Source organism: Rattus rattus, chromosome 6, assembly GCF_011064425.1.
Source record: "Rattus rattus isolate New Zealand chromosome 6, Rrattus_CSIRO_v1, whole genome shotgun sequence".
NCBI classification, from domain to species: domain Eukaryota; kingdom Metazoa; phylum Chordata; class Mammalia; order Rodentia; family Muridae; genus Rattus; species Rattus rattus.
This window is the reverse complement of record NC_046159.1, coordinates 18,233,669-18,254,406: the sequence shown is the minus strand read 5'-3', so window position 1 is coordinate 18,254,406 and position 20,738 is coordinate 18,233,669. Positions and strand designations below refer to the sequence as shown.

The window sequence follows — 20,738 nt, the reverse complement described above, 5'->3', positions numbered from 1 at the left end:
CTGTAAGAAAGAAAACAAAAGTTAGCATTTTCTGCTCTTATTTTTTTCCTGTCTAAAAATACAATTATTAAAAATTGTTTCCAAAACCAAAAGTTTATCACGGATGTCAATTTTCACCTTAAAAAGGATCAGTTTGTATAACGTCTTCATAAATTTATAATACTTGTCCCATCCTTTATGATTTCTATGATATATGTGGCGGTGGATTTTATGTCTATTTTCCCGTTTGCTATGGGTATTTTCACTGTCTTTCTTTAATTTTGCTGCAGCCGAGTTTGTTCATCTTTTATGACTTTCCTGTCTGAGAAAATTTTCTTTACTCAGAGCTCATGAGTCCACACTTACGAATCCTACTCTAAAGGGAATGTTTTTATTCTTCCTGTAGAAATATTTGATCCTGCCCAGGAAGAAGGAAAGGCTGATCCTTTCCCACCTTGGGAGGATACATGCCCGAATCAAGCAGCTGGGCTCTGCTCACATCTCAGCTCTCCATCTGCCATAACATCCATGTGACATTGATTGAGGACTCATCCGTTTGTAATTCACTTGCAGGCCTGTAAATCAGTGTGATAGTAAGAACACCTGTCTTGCAGGCTTGTGTACAGGAAACCAGCTCTTCCCAGCCAGAGGGAAATAAACCATAAATATTTAATACTTTTGATATGTGTATATGTGTGCGTGCATACATGTATGTGTATAAGCATTTTCCTATACACACGTGCAGGAGAATGTGTAACCATGCCCTTGGAATTACTTTGTTTCTTTGATACAGCATCTCTTGCTCTGATCAGGGGCTAGGTGATCACTCAGCTGGCTGGACAATAAGCCCCAGCAATCCTTTGAGCTTTCTTTCCCTAGTGCTTACACGTTTGACTTCTATGCCTGTTTCTGATGTGGGTAAAGGGGATTGAACTCGGATCCTCGTGCTTACACACTAAACACTTTGCATATGAGCTATCTCCTTGGGTACTGTGTCCTTTACAATTTGCTACGGCCTTTTTATGTTTATATTTTCATACAGATTTTGATACTCCTTTTAGCATATTTTTAAAATTTAAAGTTAGTCATCCTTATGGGGTGGTGTGGTGTGCTGCTACAGCACAATATCACAAGGCAAAACTCAGGATATTAGGATACTCATGATCTCAAACATGTTATTTCTTTGTGGTGGTAATATTCAAAATCTTTCCTTGTAATTATTTTGAATTATACTTTATAATAGTCTTTTTTTTAAGTATCAGGAAAATATCCACTGTTGTTTTAATTCAACTAACATTTATTGAAACTCTTACAAATGATTTTATACTCTTAATACTACTAATGTTAAAACATGTTTTTTAATTTCTTTATCATTAATTAAGTTATTTATTTACTTTACATCCCAACTGCTGCAGCTTCTAGTCTCTCCTCTCTTCCTGGTCTTTTCTTCTCACTTCACTTCCATCCAGCCCTCCTACCTTTTGCCTCAGAGAAGAAGAGGCCTTCCATGAATACCAAAGAGACTTGGTTATAAGTAAGACTAGGAGCATCTTCTCCTATTAGGGCTAGACAAGGCAGTTCAGTTAGGGAAAGGGATCCAAAGGTAAGCAACTAAGTCAGAGACGGCCGCTGCTCCCACTATTAGGAGTCCCACCTGAAGACCAAGTTGCACAACCGTTACATAGGGCCTGGGTTTGTCCCCTGCATGCTAATCTGGTTGGCAGTTCAGTCTCTGTGAGCTCCAGTAGGCCCAGGTTAATTGATTCTGTAGGTTTTCTTGTGTCCTTGGCCCCTCTGACTCTTTCAATCCTTCTTTCACCTCTTCTACAGGATTCTCCAAGCTGCATCTATTGTTTGGCTGTGAATCACTGCATCTGTTTCCATCAGGTGCTGGGTGAAGCCTCTCAGATGACAGTTATTCTAGGTCCTGTCTGTAAGTATAGCAGAGTATCATTAACAGTATCAGGCGTGGGCCCCCTGGCATGGCATGGGTCTCAAGCTCAGTCATTGGCTGACAATTCCCTCAATTTCTGCTCCATCTTTACCTCTGCACATCTTATAGGCAGAGCAAATTTTAGGTTGAAGGTTTTGTGGCTGGGTTGGTGTCCCAATCCCTCCATTGAAAGACCTTTCTGGTTACAGGAGATGGCTGATTCAGGCTCTTTATACCCACATAGATTCTTGGGAGTTTCCATTGCCCTAGGTTTCTAGCTTGTCCCAGATGCCCACCCCCAACTCCAGTTGTCTCCCCGGTTCTCTCTCCCTCCATCCTTCCCCAACCTGATCCTTTCTGTTCTCATTCCCACCCCCTTCCTGATCAATTACCCTCCTTTCATCCATCCCCATGTCTAATCCATCTCCCCTTCTCAATGAGATTTAAGTGCCCCCCTTCCCCCTTGGGCTCCTTTTTATGTAGTCTTTTGGGATTGTAGCATGGTTATCCTGTACTAATATGGCTAATATCCATCTACAAGTGTGAATATAACTTTTTCATCTTTCTGGATCTGTGCTAAGTCACTCAGAATGAATGATTTGTTTAGGTTTCATCCATTTGCCTACAACCCCTGTGAGGCCTCTGGGGTTTTAGGTGCTAATGTTGCCTCTGGGGTTCCTAGTATTGTGTCATGGCCTGGAGTCCCTGGTGCTTGCATGGACTCTAGGTAACAAGCAGAGTTCTGAACTGGTAAGTAGAGTCCAGGGGATGGAGGGCAATTTACAGCCAATGGGTGCGCTTTAAGGGGAGTTGTCAGGCCTAGGGATTAGGGTGGGGTCTCTAGTGCTAGCATGCCTCTAAGAAATCAGGCAGGGTTGTGGGTCAGACAGTGGAGCCCAGAGGATTGGGTGTAGTTTATAACTGTCCATTTTCTACTCTTCAATTTGGCCTTGTCAATATCTAGTGAATTTGCACTTGTGACTCTTGTTTATGTTTTTTTGGGGCAGTTGTAGAAAAAGCCTCTTCTATTTGCTGTCTTTTTAAAATTAAAATATAATGACATCATCCCCTCCCTATCCTTTCCCTCCCTCCAACCTCTCCCATTCTGTCCATTACTCCCTCTCAAATTCATGGCTATCTTTTCTGTGACTATTATTGTCACCCACACATAAACCCAGAAATAAGTACATTGAGCTCCCTGATTCTATATAGTGTTGCTGATCTGAACACTATTTTACCACATTAAAGTAGTTCATCTTTATTGAATTAAAAGCATTCTCGTCTAGTTTTTTCTAAACAATGCCAAACTGCTCAACATTATTTATATGTGTCAAAGGTATCAGTAAGGATTTCAAAGAGGTATTAGGAGAAGGTGTTTAAAAAGTAGCACTGCACACTGAAGCGATGCCCAGGCTTTAAGTCATAGTCCTCAGACCATGGAAACATGTAGTTTCCCTGAACAACAAAACACTGTTTATGAACTGGTGGTCTGAACCACACTGTGAGTGTACATGCTTAGAACAGAAACTTGTGTTTGAGATTTCCATTTATAGCTCTGTAGGCCAGGAAACCGAAAACCAGCCTTGTCTTTTTGCACAAAGCCTCAATCCCCATGACATGCTTTAATAAGCCAATGAAAAGAGAAGGAAGTTAGTACCAACACAACCCAGGTTATGCCTTACATCTTTGACTTGCTCATTTACTGACCGGTTACACACGTGGCGATGGGGTAGTAGTAATGTCTCAGGTTTTATTCATTTACTTACTTATTTATGGGGGTGGGCACGAATTGAGATATTGCCTTTCTATGTAGTATTAGCTGTCCTGGAACTCAATATTTACGCGCCATTAGCCTGGAACTCACAGACATCCACTTGCTTCTGCTTCTCTGGTGCTGGAAGCAAAGTTTATGTAATCTAGCCAGAACCTTTGCAGCAGCAGCAGCAGCAGCAGCAGCAGCAGAGAGAGAGAGAGAGCAGCAGAGAGAGAGAGAGAGAGAGAGAGAGAGAGAGAGAGAGAGAGAGAGAGAGAGAATATGGTCTTCTGTCTCTCAACTCTTCAGGTGTCTTCCCTGTCTTTTCTATGAATGTTCAGACCTAACTCAGTCTTTCTCTGAGGACTTTGACCATTACAGTTCACTGTGGTGTCCCAGGGAGCATTTGAGATCTGAAACATTCTGATTGTTTCCCTGGTTGCGAGTTTAATCCTCTGCTTTATCTGCACTGTGTAGTAGGAATGAGTTGCTCAACTTGTATGCTGTTATTATTATCCAAGCGCAATTTCAAAAATTACGTTATGTGGAGAAAAAGGAAGAAATATGAGGAAGAAAGGCGTTCCTCTTTCGATCTTATCTGTTCTTGTCTGAGGCCACAGACTGACTGTGGGTCATGGGCACATATTTGAGAGACTAGCATAGTAGTTTTTCAAAAAGAAATTCCAGCTCATGAGGCTAGTGGTGGTTTACCAAGGGTTGAATGTCTAGGAAGACTTGCTTAACAGTCAGCCCTCTCACCTTTTTCAAAGGACGGTTTCTGGAGCTTTCTCTGAATATTCATCAATGTCTGAGGAAATTGTTTATGCAGATCTCAAATTCCAGGACTCTGATAAGAAAGAAGAAAGCCAGAAGTCTGACAAATGTGGGAGAAAAGGTAAGATTCCGAGCCATGGATGTGATGTAGGGCTGTGGCAATGGCTGTGTGGATTTTTAATTTTTAATTTTTTTAAACTTTAATATGCAGTGTGACTTTTTGATTAGGTCTTTCATTTAAACCCCAAGTATCAAAGAGATTAAAATATTTTTCTTTAAGGCATAAGGCATTTACAACAAAACACTATGTTTTGCATTACTTTTTTTTTTTATAAGGGATTATATTTTCAAATCATGGTGTTTTATCGGGAAGATATTTTTGTGTTGTGTGTGTGTGTGTGTGTGTGTGTGTGTGTGTGTGTGTGTGTGTTCTACAGTGCTTGTGTGGAGGCCTAAGGACATCTTGAGGAAACAGTCCTCTCGTTGCACTATGTGAACCACCAGGGATTTAACTTAGGTTGTAAGACTTGTACAGCAAGTGCATTTAGCCCCTGAGCTGCCTCTACCTCATGTCTCTGCCTCACTGCTATGGCTCTCTACTGTTTTTATACTGCTGAGCAGTCCCTTTTAAGATTGCTTTCTTTGCTAGATCTGAGGGAGCGGTTCTTTAATCCCAGCTACCCAGGAGGATTGAAAGTCCAAGGCCTACCTAAACTGCCAGTGAGTTCAGAGTCAACCTGGGCAGTCAGTTAAGTGAGATTCTATCTCAAAATAAGAAGAAAAGAGTTGGGGATACAGATGAGTGCTAGAGCAGTCACTTAGCATGTGTGAGGCTCTACTCTCAGTACAGCATAACACAATCTGGCACACTCAGCACAACACTCACAACACACCATAACCTATGTGAAATTTCTTCACACTGTGCATTCTCTGGGACATACTCTCCTGGCTTTCATTATTTCTGTGACTGAGCTGGTTTTGCTCTTCTGCTTGTCCTGACTTGATTGTGTTCTTTGATGGAGTACTGGAGGGCTCTCCCCTGGTCTCCTGCTCTGGTTCACTCAACATGAATTTCTAAGTGTTATCTCATGACTTTCAGTTTCAAATATCTCTCTCTCTCTCTCTCTCTCTCTCTCTCTCTCTCTCTCTCTCTCTCTCTCTCTAACATCTATTATCTATCTTATCATCTATCATCTATATCTATCAGTCAATCTATCAATCATTTTTCTATCATCTAACATCTATCATCTAATCTATCTATATCTATCTATCTATCTATCTATCTATTTATCTATCTATCTATCTATCTGCGAATCATCTCTATCATCTATCCTCTATATCTATGATCTATCTATACATGTATCTAAGTATCTATCATTTCTCTATCAAACAATCATTTTGCACTTTGTTTCCTGTCACTTTAAAATGCATCTAGATGACAACATTAACAGTCACAATAGTGTCTTGTTGCCTAAATGACACAGATCTGATAACTTTTAAATAACTGAGTGTATAAATAAATGATAAAATAATTATAACAAAAGATAGCCTATGAAATTGTATTCAAACCTCAGATAAGGACTAGAACATTTGCAGTACATTCACTAACAATAATTTTCCAATAAATTAAGAAATCAAGTTTTATGTTTTATATGTCACTTTAGGAGACTTCACAACATTGTTATGCTACAATCTGAAGATATGAAACACATTTCAAGAGCAGAGTAAGAATATTAGGTTATTCTCGAACTACTTTCCTGAAACAGTCTTCTTATATATCCATACATGAGGATAATTTAAATCATGCAATGTTTTAATAATCCATAATGTAAAATCTTTTAATTTTAATTTTCTTAGAAATTTTATATATTTACATTTCAAACGTTATACCCCTTTCCCCCTCCCATACACCCTCCCTCCTCCTCCAGCTTCTATGAGGATGCTCTCACTCCTACCCACTCACTCCCACCTCAATGCCCTGGCATTCCCCTACATTGGGGAAACAAGCCTTCACAGGACCAAGGGCTTTTCCTCCTATTGATGCTGGACAATGCCATCCTCTGCCACATATGCGGCTGGAGCCATGGTCCTCTATATGTACCCATTATTGGTGGTTTAGTTCTGGCAAACTCTGGTGGGGTCTGGTTGGTTGATATTGTTGTTCTTCCTATGAGGTTGCAAACCTCTTCAGCTCCTTTAGTTCTTGGACTCCTCCATTGGCGTCCCTATGCTATGTCCAATGGTTAGCTGCAAGCATCCACATCTGTATCAGTAAGGCTCTGGCACAGCCTCTCAGGAGACATCTGTATCTGGCTCCTGTCAGCAAGCACTTCTTGGCATCAGCAATAGAGATTAGGTTTGATGGCTTCATATGGGATGGATCACCAGGTGCAACAGTATCTAAATGACCTTTCTTTCAGTTCCTGCTCCACTCTTTGTCTCTGTGTTTCCTACTGTGAGTACTTGTTCTCCCTTCTAAGAAGGAAGCATCCACATTTTGGTCTTCCTTTTTCCTAAGCTTTGTATGATCTATGAATTTCTTCTTAGGTATTTCAAGCTTTTAGGCTAATATCCACTTATCAGTAAGTGCACACCATGTGTGTTCTTTTGTGACTGGGTTACTTCACTCAGGATATATTCTAGTTCCATCCATTTGCCTAAGAATTTCATGTAGTCATGGTTTTTAATAGCTGAGTACTGAATGTGTTAATTTTCTGTATTCATTCCTCTATTGAAGGGCATCTGAGTTCTTTCCAGCTTCTGGCTATTATAAATAAGGCTGCTATAAACATAGTGGAGCATGTGTCCTTGTTATATGTCGGAGCATCCTTTAGGTATATGCCCAAGACTGGTATAGCTGGGTCCTCAGGTAGAACTATGTCCAATTTTCTGAGGAACCATGAGACTGATTTTCAGAGTGGTTGTACCAGTTTGCAATTCCACCAACAATGGAGGAGTGTTCCTCTTTCTGCAAATCCTCACTAGCATCTACTCTCACCTGAGTTTTTTATCTTAGCCATTCTGAGTGGTGTGAGGTGGAATCTCAAGGTTGTTTTGATTTGCATTTCCCTGATAACTAAGGATGTTGAATATTTCTTTAGATGCTTCATGGCCATTGGATATTCCTCATTTGAGAATTCTTTGTTTAGCTCTGTATTCCATTATTAATAGGGTTATTTGATTATTTGGAATCTAACTTCTTGAGTTCTTTGTGTATATTTTATACTAGCCCTCTATTTTATGTAGGATTGGTAAAGATCTTTTCCCAATCTGTTGTTTGCTGTTTTGTCCTACTGACAGTATCCTTTGCCTTACAGAAGCTTTGTAATTTTATGAAGTCCCATATGTCAGTTCTTGATCTTAGAGCATAAGCCATTTGTGTTCTGTTCAGGAAAATTTCCCCTGTGCCTATGTATTCAAGGCTCTTCCCCTCTTTCTCTTCTGTTAGTTTCAATGTATTTGGTTTTATGGGGAGGTACTTGATCCACTTGGACTTGAGCTTTGTACAAGGAGATAAAAATAGGTCAATTTGCATTCTTCTACATTCTGGCCTCCAGTTGAACCAGCACCATTTGTTGAAAATGCTGTCTTTTCTCCATTGTATAGTTTTAGCTCCTTTTTCAAAGATCAAGTAACCATGTATTTTTTTTTATCACTATTGTTCTGTAATAGAGCTTGAGGTCAGGGATTGTGATTCCCCCAGAAGTTCTTTTATTGTTGAGTATAGTTTTTGCTCTCTTAGGTTTTTTTAATTCCAAATGAATTTGCAAATTTCTCTTTCTAACTCTATGAAGAATTGAGTTGGAATTTTGATGGGGATTGCATCGGATCTGTAGATGCTTTCAGCAAGATGGCCATATTAATCCTGCCTATCCATGAGCATGGAAAATCTTTCCACCTTCTGCAATCTTCTCTGATTTCTTTCTTTTGAGATCTTTGATTTCTTTTTTCAGAGACTTAAAGTTCTTGTCATATAGATCTCTTATTTGCTTGGTTAGCGTTACACCAAGGTATTTTATATTATTTGTTGCTATTGTGTTGTTTCCCTAATTTTTTTCTCTGTCTGTTTATCCTTTGAGTAGAGGAAAACTACTGATTTGTTTGAGTTAATTTTATATCCACCCACTTTGTTGAAGTTGTTGATCAGGTTTAGGAGTTCTCTGGTGGATTTTTTGTGGTCACTTAAGTATACTATCACTTCATCTGCAAAGAGTGATAGTTTGACTTCTTCTTTTCCAATTTGTATCCCTTTGACCTCTTTTTGTTGTCTAATTGCTCTGGCTAGGACTTCAAATACTATTTTGAATAGGTAAGGAGAGAGTGGGCAGCCTTATTTTGTCCCTGATTTTAGTAGGATTGCTACAAGTTTCCATTTAGTTTGATGTTGGCTACTGATTTGCTGTGTATTGCTTTTACTATGTTTAAGTATGGGCCTTGAATTCCTGATTTTTCCAAGACTTTTATCATGAAGGGGTGTTGAATTTTGTCAAATGCTTTCTCAGCATCTAATGAGATGATCATGTGGTTTTTTTCTTTGAGTTTGTTTATATAGTGGATTATATTGATGGGTTTCCCTCTATTGAACCATCCTTGCATTCCTGGGATGAAGCCTGGTTGATCATGGTGAATGATGGTTTTGATGTGTTCTTGGATTCAGTATGGGAGAATTTTATTGAGTAATTTTGCAACAATATTCATGAGGGAAGTTGGTCTGAAGTTCTTTTTCTTTGTAAGGTTTTTGTGTGGTTTAGGTGTAAGCATAATTGTGGCTTCAAATAACAAATTGGGTAGTGTTCCTTCTGTTTCTATTTTGTGGAATAATTTGAAGAGTATTGATATAAGGCCTTCTTTGAAGGTCTGATAGATTTCTACACTAAACCTATCTGGTCCTGGGCTTTTTTTTGGTTGGAAGACTTTTAATGACTGCTTGTATTTCTTTAGGTGTTATGGGACTGTTTACATGGTTTACCTGGTCCTGATTTAACTTTGGTAACTGGTATCTGTGTAGTCTAGAAAATTGTACATTTCATCCAGATTTCCCAGTTTTGTTGATAATTTAATGTAATTTTTTTAACTTTTTAGGGAAATGATCTAGCTTGTGATTCATTGTCCATAAAATAATAAAAGCATATTATGAGAATGTCTCCCTTGAAAAAAATCATAGAAAATATTGGAGAAGTTGTAATGAGAAGGTCAGGTCCAGACTATGTGAGGTACAGAGCTGATGGGGCACAGTGGGGCACAGAGAGTGACAGTCTGCTTTGCTGTACTGCAACCTCATTGTTAGCTATAGAGGGAACTACACAAACAAGCCAGTTTGCATCTTCTGTTAAGCATCAACTCAACTTTCCAAAAGACTTCTCATAAAACTTTCTTCGGTCTTCAGGAACACTTTCCACAAATGCATCTAAGGACACACTCTATCTGTACCCCCATTTTTTCTTCTGTTTATTTTTTGAGGCTCTCTTTATTGTGTGTGTGTGTGTGTGTGTGTGTGTGTGTGTGTGTGTATGTCTTTCTTCAATCTAAGGGTTAATGTCTTTGCCTATGAGACTCATTTTCCAAAGAACTTAATGAATATTTCTTATTCTTTTTAAAGTTATTGCCTTGATCTTATTGGTAAGATATTTAAGACATTTCATGAACCAAAAATTCCGCGGGATAAGACATAGCATACTCAAAGACCTGGTGTCTTAGTTATGGTTTCCTATCTGATTGCTCTTAAAACAAACTAAAGTCTGTAAATTTCTAGCAAAATGCATAGATGAAAGAAATGAGGGGAGGATGAATGAATGAATGAATGAATGAATAAATGGATAAAATGAAGTTAAGATATAAGCTGCTTCTGAATGCTGTGCTTTTTTCTTTTCACAGTACCTTCTGCTGGTTCCTATTCACAACACAAAATAGTCTTGATTCTGATTCTTCTATGCCTTCTGCTGTTTATTGGAGTGGTGGCCTTAGGATGCATCTGTATGTATCACCCCATTCTTTAAAAAGAAATTTTACATTTAATTAAAATATAGTTGTGTCATCCCATGCCCTTCCCATTAATCCCTGTCATCCTCCTGCCTTCCCCCTCTCAAATTCTGTTATTGTTACAGAGGTATGTGAATAAATGTGTAAATGCAACCTGATGAGTCTATTATGTTGTCTATATTTATATATTATATGTTTATATATAGGTATGTATTTATATAGGTATTTTCTGGCTGATTCAGAGATGTAAAATACCAGGAGTTATTGAACCAATGTTTATTCTTTGAATTAAGTCCTTATAATAATCTGTCCCAAAGGTGGCCTTATAATGTGGTCAATAGACACGAACTTCGTCTTTCCAACCACTTCTCTAAAGAAGTCTTTTCATACCACTTTAATATGTTAATACTAAACAAATCTTCAAATTTCTAAAGGTGATAGGATATCTGAAAATTTATAAGTATTTTAAAAGTCATCTACTATTTTCTTCTCTTCTTTTGTCTTTGAAAACAAAAAACCCTGGAGTTTATACAACTTTGGAGACAGAAATGATAAAGTCAAATCAATTACAAAGAGTCAAGGAAGAACTTCAGGAAAATGTTTCCCTACAGCTGATGCACAATCTCAACAACTCCAAGAAAATCAAGAATCTTTCTGCTATGCTGCAAAACATAGCCACCCAGTTGTGTCAAGAACTGTCAAAGAAAGAACCAGGTAATCCTGTATTGCTCTCAAAAGTATTTCCTGGGCAGCAAAAAACTAAACCTTAGAGCCCTTTAAGAATCAATTTCTTATAGAGCCAATATTAAATGTGAAATTAAATGAGTTTGGTAAATGAGTCATTCATATTTCCTAGTAAGACAAAAACAAGGAAAGTAGTAAAAACTACAAGCTGACAACTTACAGGGTTCTGACAGTTACATAATGAAGCACCAGTCAATATACACAGTTTCTCTAATCTGCAGTTTATTTCCATTGTCCTAGGCAGAGATCTCTTATGTTTTTGGTTGTGAGCCTAGACTTTAATGGCTGAGCCATCTCTCCAGTCCCTGGGCACAGATGTCAAGAGATGATGATGAGGGAAGGAAGCCTCTTTATAAATGACTTCACTCCTAAATTTGAGCTAGTGCTAAAGGAGTGAAAGTTCCTGGCAAAGAAATGAGGCCTGGGCAATGTATGAAACTATGGGAGTGGGTGTTACCTACAAGTGCTTTTCTAGGTTTTGTGGCTAAACTATGTTTCCCTTGCTTGTGAGATGCCTCTCCAGAAGTTAAAGCTCAGAGAAACACCTACTGGGCAAGGCAGTCTGATGTGGCTGTAGGAACCTGGTTTTTACTAGATGGTATTTTTGCTGTGATTAATTTTTAGAGTCACAAGTGAGTCCCCGAGTGATGAGCAATATGTTTGAATCTGGCTAGGTACTTGAATTTTTTTGTATGTCCGTTTTGTATCAAGTTACTAGGATGATATATAGGGATCTAGAGGATTTTTTTCTTTCTGGACCTAAAGAGAGGGATCACAGTAAATCTGGTTGATGTCACGCAGACAGTAAAGAAATAATTGTCCTGTAAAACTCTGTCTTTATAGAGCACAAATGTAAACCATGTCCACAGGCTTCAGAATGGTACAAGAACAGCTGTTATTCTCGATTCCAGAAGTATGTAACATGGCAAGAGAATGTTGAGTTCTGCTCTGCTCGGAATGCCAGCCTCCTGAAGGTTGAGAACAAGGATGAGCTGGTAAGGATTCATGCCTCTGTTCCCCCAACCCCCAAAAGGAATGAGCTTCACATCATGAAATATGGGGTAGAGAGGTACACATTGGGCAGACATGTAGTGTCTTGACTCAGGATTGTTTTCCTTGTAAACCTAGGGGACTGGGCCTTGCACTTTTGTCTCAGAGAAATCACAACTGAGGTTTTAGCTTTAGAATTTTAGGTGGGTAGACCAGGGACTCCCAGAATCCTCAGGTCTATATATTTCCAAGTTGGGTGTGTAGAATCAGGTTTCTGTGCAAGCCTTCTGAATAGTTCTCCAAAGACAGAGCGTGATGATCATGGCTAAGGCTCACCACTCCCACAAAAACACTCAGGGGCGTATTCCCTATTGTCATTATATATATATATATATATATATATATATATATATATATGTATATATATATATATATGTTTAAGTAAGTGGTTCTCAACCTTCCTAATGCCATGACCTTTAATACAGCTCAAAATTATTTTTCTTGCTACTTTATAACTGTAATTTCATACTGTTAGGAATTGTAATTGTAAATATTTAATATTTCTGATGGTCTTAGACAAGGCCTGTGAACAGGTCACTCAGTTTTCAGTGGGGTAGCAAACCACAGGTTGAGAACCACTGGTCTAAATAATGTCTTTGGATTTCACTCCATTCGTCAATAGTTCTGATCTTTCACATAATAATCATTTATTATTTTCTGTTTTTTTTCCCAAGACAAGTCTTACTTAGTATCCCTGGCTAACCTCCACTCACAGCAATCCTCCTGCCTCAACCTTCCAAGGGCTAGAATTACCAGTGTGATCTGCTGATCCTGTATTGTAGTCATTTATTGTAAAGTAAAACATATCACTTTAATGGCTCATCTTCTCTACCATAAGAAACATGATATCTTTTATAAGAGAAAGGAATTCTCCTATAAAATTGATTACTCTGTCTCTTTGCTCTTTCTCAGGTGATCATTCATAATTATTTACTTAAAAACAGCAACTGACTTAAAACACACACACATATGCACGCACAGGCACATACACATGCACACACATGCTACTTGGGCCAAAAATTCTGGGTGGGCTCTGGGCTCTGTAGTTACTGTTTTCTCGGACTCTATGGTACTGTTTTCTTCTTTTCCTAATAAGACTGGTTTGCAATCATTAACCACATCCTTCACCCCAGAGTGAATATTCACTAGCCAAATATTTAGACCAGAAAATTGTTAAGCTTTTCATCGATCCTATATTAATGTTACTCAATGAATCAGTAGGTTCTTTCATCATCAGTAGTGAAGACTGAAGAGATCTCAGAGACTTTAACCCGCTGTTGCAAAGTTCTTGCAGCCATCAAAGAATTCAGACACAGTAGTCAAAAACTTGAAGGGTTTTATTAAACAGCAGAAGTAGAGCTGGAGAGAGACTAAGCAGTTAGGAACACTGGCTGCTCTTCCAGAAGTCTCGAATTCAATTCTCAGCAACCACGTGGTGGCTCATGACCATCTGCAATGGGATTCAATTCCTTCTCATAGTCTATGTGAAGACAGAGCACTCATACACATTAAGATAATTGTCTTGTGAGAATTTCACTGAGAGAAGAGAGATTCTGGAATGAATTAGGATCTACCCTTTGTGTTTGTTCTTACACAGGAGTGTTGGCTGTGTTATGGTATCAGATGCAAGGGAGAGTTGTAGTTTTTACAAGGGTGATCAGAGCATAACGATGACATAAAGGACTGTTTGAAATGACCAGGATCAGCCACTGTTCTGACCAGCTTAGGTGGTGGTTTTATCGTTTGAACAGTTGCAAGGTATCCTGCTGTAACACAGCTCTGTGATTGCATCACTCTGTGCACTGTAGCTTCTGTCTCATTCTTCCTCACCTCTACAGAGCAGGCCCTGCTTTCTTTCTGCTAGGCAGGGCAATATGCTGTAAAACACTGACATCTTTTTATTATTAATTTATTCTCTCATATATTACACCACAATCCAAAATTTCTCTCCTTTTACCCAGTCCATGTCCCCTAACTCTCTTCTGTTACCCTTTTGCAAAGGGCATTGTTAACATGCCTCCCAGGGATATAAACCAAATATGCCATAAGAAATTGCCATAAAACTAGAACCCTCTCCTTATATTAAGGCTGGATGAGGCAACCTGGTAAAAGGAAAAGAGTCTCTAGAGCAGGAAAAAGAGTCAGAGACAGCCCCACTTCCTGTTAGGAATCCTACCAAACTACACAATTATAGCATATGAAGAGGGCCCAGGTTAAACTCATGCAGGCGCCTTGATTGTTGGTTCATTCTCAGTGAGCCCCTGTGAGTCCAGGTTTGTTGATTCTGTGGGTATCCTTGTGGTGTCAAGGACACCTTGGCTCCTACAATCCTTTTTCCCTTCTTCTGCAGGATTCACTGAGTTACACCTAATGTTTGCATTTGTTTTCATCCATTGCTTGGATGGAGCCTCTCTAATGGTTACTATGCCAGATGTCAGGCTCCTGTTTATGAGTATAGTAGATCATCAGCAATAATTTCACTATTTTTTTTCTTTGCATGTTCGATTCTATCCTAGGACTCGGAGCCATCTAGCCTCTGGTTTATGGTCCTGCAGGCATTGTCAGGGGTGGACTTCCTCTCAAGCATAGGTCTCAATGTAGATCAGTCATTGGTTGGACACTCCTATAATTTCTGGGCTACCTTTACCCTAACACATCTTGCTGTGGTTGTAATTGTAGGTCAAAGGTTTTGTGCCTGGGTTGGTGTCCCAATCTGTTCACCAGAAGTCAAGCCTTGTTATAGGAGATAACCATTTCAGGCTTCATATACCTGATTAATAAACGTCTTAGCTGGGGTCACCCTAATAGATTCCTGGGAGTTTCCATTGTACCAGGCTTCTACCTTACCCCTGAATTGCCCCCTACTCCAAGTTTTACTTGGCTCTTCTAATAACCTTTCTCACCATCCTTCGCCAACCTGATCCCTCCCTACTGTTAGCGTTCACACCTGCCCCCAGTCCACATACAATATCTATTCTATTTCCCCTTCTTAGGGAGATCCATGCATCCCCTTAAGCCATTCTTGTTACATAGCCTCTCTGGGTCTGTGGATTGTAAAATGATTATCATTTACTTTATAGTTAATATCCACTTACAAGTGAGTACATACCACGTTTGTCTTTCTGATTCTAAGTTACCTCACTCAAGATGATTTTTTTCCTAGTTCCATCCATTTGCCTGAAAATTTCATGTTGTTATTTTTCTTTAACAGCTGAGTAACAGTCCATGATGTAAATGTACCACATTTTCTTTATCTATTGTTTGGTTGAATGACATCTACACTGTCTGCAGTTTCTTGCTATTATGACTAAAGCTACTATAAACATAGTTGAGCAAGTGTCCTTGTGGTATGGTGGGACATCTTGCCCAAGAGTAACATAGCCGGGCCTTGATAAATCTATTCTGAGAAACTGCCAAATTGATTTCCACTGTAGCTGTACTGATTTGCACTCCCACCAGCAATGGGAGAGTTTGATTCTGTTCCAATCCTTGCCAGCATGAACTGCCACTAGTATTTTTCACCTTAGTCATCTGACAGGTGTAAGATAGAATCTCAGAGTCATTTTGATTTGCATTTCCCTGATGGTTAAGGATGTTGAACATTTTTTCAAGTGCTTCCTCTGCCATTGGGGATTCATCTGTTGAGAATTCTCTGTTTAGATCTGTACCCCATTTTTAATTAGGTTATTGACTTATTGACATCTAGTTTCTTGAATTCTCTGTGTATTTTGGGAATTAGTCCTATTTCAGAAGTAGAGGTCATAAAAATTGTTTCTTATTCTGTAGGCTGCCATTTTGTCCCATTGATGATGTTCTTTGTCTTACAAAAGTTTTCAATTTCATGAGGCCTCTTTTATTAATTGTTGATCTTAGTATCTGAGCCACTGGTGTTCTGTTCACAAAGTTGTCTCCTGAAATACTGACATCTTAAGAAACACTATCTCTCTCTCTCTCTCTCTCTCTCTCTCTCTCTCTCTCTCTCTCTCTTATCTATTTATCAATTATGATCTATCTATCATCTATATATAACTTTTTATTTGAATAAATATTTATTTATATATTACATCATGATTGCATTTTCCCCTCCCTCCCATCTCCCCAATCTCTCCCTCTACATTTCCCCTTTCCCCCAGAGCCACTCTATCAAAAGAAAAGAGCAGGACTCCCAGACTCATTAACTGAATACAGAATAAGAAGCTATAATCTATAAGACCAGGCAAATATTCTCACAGCAAGGGTGGACAGGGCAACCCCTTTAAATGACATTGAAAAGTGGTAATACTACTCCAAAGCTATAGTGTAGTGTACAGATATTAGAGTCAGCTTATTTAAAAGGTCATTTCTGTTTCTTCAGGAATTTATAAAGTCCAAGAAGCTATACGATTATTGGCTAGCATTGTCTTCCAGTAAAAATTATGGATCTTATGAGCTACTGAGTGAGAAGATGTTCCTCTCTGAAGGGTAAGCCTTTGGTCTTGTTGGATTTTTATGTTTAGACTTGAATGGAGATAATTTCTTCAGGAGCTTGGTAGATTGCCACTAAAAGCAGCTTGAGCTGACACCACTACCTTAAAGGCAGCTGCCCTGTCAGGCTTTTGTGACATTTACATTTGATTATATAGAGAGTTGCCACACATATCTTGTCAAATATTTTGGCAAATCTCCAACAACCTACAGTAACCAAATTATGGAAACTTTTTTTTTTAATTTACTGCTGATAGTTAAGAAGATTGCAGAAGCCAAACTCATTCACTAGATACCTTTAAGTACTTAATATTCGGGAATTCAAAAGTGAATGAAAGATTGACAGCTTTAAATTAGTCAATCTTGGACGGTATATATAAGTTTATGTTGAGAATTCATGAGTGTGTTTGTGTGTGTGTAGTGCATGTATGAATGGCACACTAAAATGTGTGATGAACATGTGGTGTGTGGGTATGTATATGTCTGCTTCCAGTGGAAGTCAGAGGACAAATTCTGGTGTTATTTTTTAGGTGTTCTCTACTTTATGATTTTTTTTGAGGAAGAATCCATCACTGGCCATAGTATGACTGACTCTACAACAATCTAGGTTTCAGGGAGACCCAGTGATCTGCTTGTCTATGTCTCCCTAACACTAGGATTATGAATGTGTGCTACCAGGCTCAGATTTTATTCACAGGTTCTGAGGATTGAACTCAAGTCCTTGTGCTTGCTAGAGAAGGACTTGGCTGATTGAACCATCTTCACAGCCTTGAATTGGAGACTGTTGAGTCCAGTGATTGAGGACTCACTGGACAAGTATTACAGCATCAATAATTATATAAACTTTCATATAGGCTGCATATATGACTATATATAATTTTATAAGTATATTTAGGAAGGTATTTATAAATATACTGCTATAACTGGATTTATACACTGTACTTGTTCTTTTTAATGAGGATGAATGAAGGTTTTATTTGTATCAACATTTGAAAATTCCACTTGTATTTATTATTCTTGAAATTTGGGAAAAAGAATATAAGACTAGAAAAAGAAACTTTAGTCTCAGTCTGCAGGATACTGATTCAGGCCCCACTTTTGTCATGAGGTGCAGAAGAGTTGGTGCTCACAGAAGCTGTAACAGGGTGTCTGAGCCCATGCACAGGAGTTATAGGTAGTTATGAGCTGGATCCTAGGATCCTGAACTTGACTTATTTGCAAGAGCAATGTGCACTTTAACCACCGAGCCATCTCCCTAGATTAAATACAAGATCTTGTATTGGCTAGGCAAGAACACTATCATCATGTTGCGTATCAGCACCTTGACTACATGCTTCAAATAGGAAGTCATCCAGGGCCACCCTGCTGAAAGTCTACCATACTGAGGCTTACTAAGCACTGTGATTTCTGCATGCTCACCACCACAGGTCATACCACAAACACTAGCTTCTGTTTCACATTGTTCTTCCCCTCAGCTAGAAATAAGTGTAGGAGTGTGGGTCGGAAAAACAATGTAATGATAGGAAAGGGGGTAAGTTCACACTGAGGAGAGATGGATGGATGTCCTGGAGGTCCCTTTGCAGGGAACACAGTACAACCAGCATAAAGGTGTGAATTAGGAGGGGAGACTAATGAAGTCTTATCTTTATAAAGGAGAATAAATATGCACTAGAAATTACTTCACATGAGAAGATAAGGCATTAAGAGCACTAGATGTTTGACATTGTCAAACAATCCTTAGATGATAAGTGTAAAATCGTCATTCATGTGGTGTGTGTTATGGGGGGGTTGTTTTGTGTGTGTGTGTGTGTGTGTGTGTGTGTGTAGTGTGTGTGTAGTGTGTTTTGTTTTACACTTGTGTGTGTATGTGTGATTCATGTGGTATGTGGTGTTTTGTGTGTGTGTGTATGTTTGTGATACATGTGGTGTGTGGTGTTTTATGTGTGCATGTGTATGTGTGGTACTTTGCACATGTGTATGTTTATGTGTGTGTGTGTGTGTGTATGGTGTGGTGTTGGTTTTGTGTATGTGTGTGTATGTAAGTGTATATGGTGTGTAGTGTTTTGTGAGTGTGCATATGAAATTTTGTTACTATTTTTAGTGTTATTTGGGAGCTTTTTCTAGAGGGGCTGATGCTTACTTTGACATCATGGAAAATCTTATTTTTCAATATTTACTTTACTTTCAATTATGTGTCTGTGTGTATGTTTCTTTATATGAGCATTGACAAATAATTTCAGATATCTATGGAGGCCAGAAGCATTGTATACTTTACAACTGCAGTTATAAGTGGTTGTGAGCCACTTAATATAAACTGTGAGCTAAACTTGGGTCCTCCAGAATCTCCATTTAATCACAGAGCTATTTTTCCAGCTCTCTGGAAATCTCATTTTTGAAAGTTTAGCTTGGTACATTCTTGCACAGCTTTAGGGGTGTACCTGACTAGGATGGTAAGAAAATGAAAAAAAGACAAACACATAGAAATAGATGGAAAGGGCTGGAGAGATGGCTCAGTGGTTAAGAGCACTGAGTGCTCTTCCAGAGGTCCTGAGTTCAATTCCCAGCAACCACATGGTGGCTTGCAGCCATCTGTAATGGAACCCGACGCCCTCTTCTGGTGTGTTTAAGACAATGACAGTGTACTTAAATAAAACAAAGAAATAAAAAAAAAAAAAATAGATGGAAAATCTGGACTGTCAGATGGAAAAACCGAGGCCCCTCAGCAGTTCACTGTGTTTATTATATACTGCTGGATGAGGAGGTGAGATATTGTTTGTAGATAAACAAGGAGCTGGGGTTTATTGTATGAAACCGAACAAAAAGGCAGGTTCAGTAGGAGTAGTCTCTGAAGAGGAGCAATAGTTAGGCCACAAATATTCAGGAGGAGAATGTTATGGTGACATTTTTTTTTGCACATGCCATCAACAAAAGCACATAGATCAGAGGAAGGCTGTGTCTGAGGGTCTGAGGCCATGGTCCTGAACATAGCCAGCTCATGGCAACAATACACCCAATCAAGCCTTCCCCCACTCCAGGCTTCTTCTGCTCCTCACATTAACTGATAAACTTATTTGATGATTATTATTAATCAGTCCAAGAGTCAATGTATTTATCATCACTTACCGCAAGTTATATGCTATTAGTCAGAGGACTGCCTGAGATCTTGCTAGCAGGGACTGTCACATGAGAGATAGTGCAGACTTGAGGTTTTCTAAACTGGGTTTACTCTAGCTTGGCCATTAGGTAAGGTACTTGATGATGATAGTGCAAAGTTAAGGTAGAGACTTATGACCTGCCATTATTCTAAATCATCTCAGCCAAGGGAAGAGAGGCTACATCTGGAATCAAATGATAGAAATATTCCAGATGTGGGAAATTGAGAAAATAGTGTTTCACATCACATGTATGTACCCTCGTCATCAACTGAAATTTAACTTAGACAATAGACCACACGACCAACAACAATGCTATTTTGAAAATTCCCTTCTGTGGGTATAATCAAAATACAATTTGCCAAGTGTACTTTCTTTTCTCTTACAGGTTTAAAAGAAGCACATATGACATAACTAAGATGTCCTGTGGCTTTATAAGGGGGGAATATGTTTATTATACAAACTGTGATGAACAGAAACATACCATGTGTGAAGAGACAGCCGGCAAGGTACAGGTGGAAAGTGTGCTAAGTGACCTTCCAGAGGGTAGCATTCTGTAGTTGCTTGTCTCTAGCTACTATCCTACTATAGTGGTTTGAATGAGAATGGCCCCTAGAGGCTCATTTGTTTGAATACTTGGTCCTCAGTTGGTGGAACTGTTTCAGAAGCACGGGAAGGTGTGACCTTGTTGGAGGAGGTGCATCACTGAGGATGGGCTTTGAGTTTTCAAAAGCTCATGCAATTCCCAGTTAGTTCTGTCTCTGTCTGTGTTTGTGGATTGAGCTGTGAGCTCACAGCTACTGTTCAAGGCCGTGTCAGCCTGCCTGCTGCCATCCTCCTCACCACAATGGTCATAGACTCTAACCCTCTGGAACCAGGAGCCAAATTAAATGCATCCTTTCATAAGTTA

The 20,738-nt window shown here is 39.0% G+C and overlaps 1 protein-coding gene across 1 annotated transcript; it reads left to right on the top strand.

Moving 5' to 3' along the window:
• The first annotated feature begins 4,375 nt into the window (after nucleotides 1-4,375).
• Nucleotides 4,376-20,738, top strand: Clec12a (C-type lectin domain family 12 member A). The gene is made up of 6 exons (XM_032907365.1): nucleotides 4,376-4,560; nucleotides 10,314-10,412; nucleotides 10,944-11,132; nucleotides 12,006-12,157; nucleotides 16,567-16,673; nucleotides 20,217-20,738. The coding sequence occupies exons 1-6, from the start codon at nucleotides 4,470-4,472 to the stop codon at nucleotides 20,386-20,388; spliced, it is 810 nt and encodes a 269-aa protein (XP_032763256.1). The 5' UTR covers nucleotides 4,376-4,469; the 3' UTR covers nucleotides 20,389-20,738.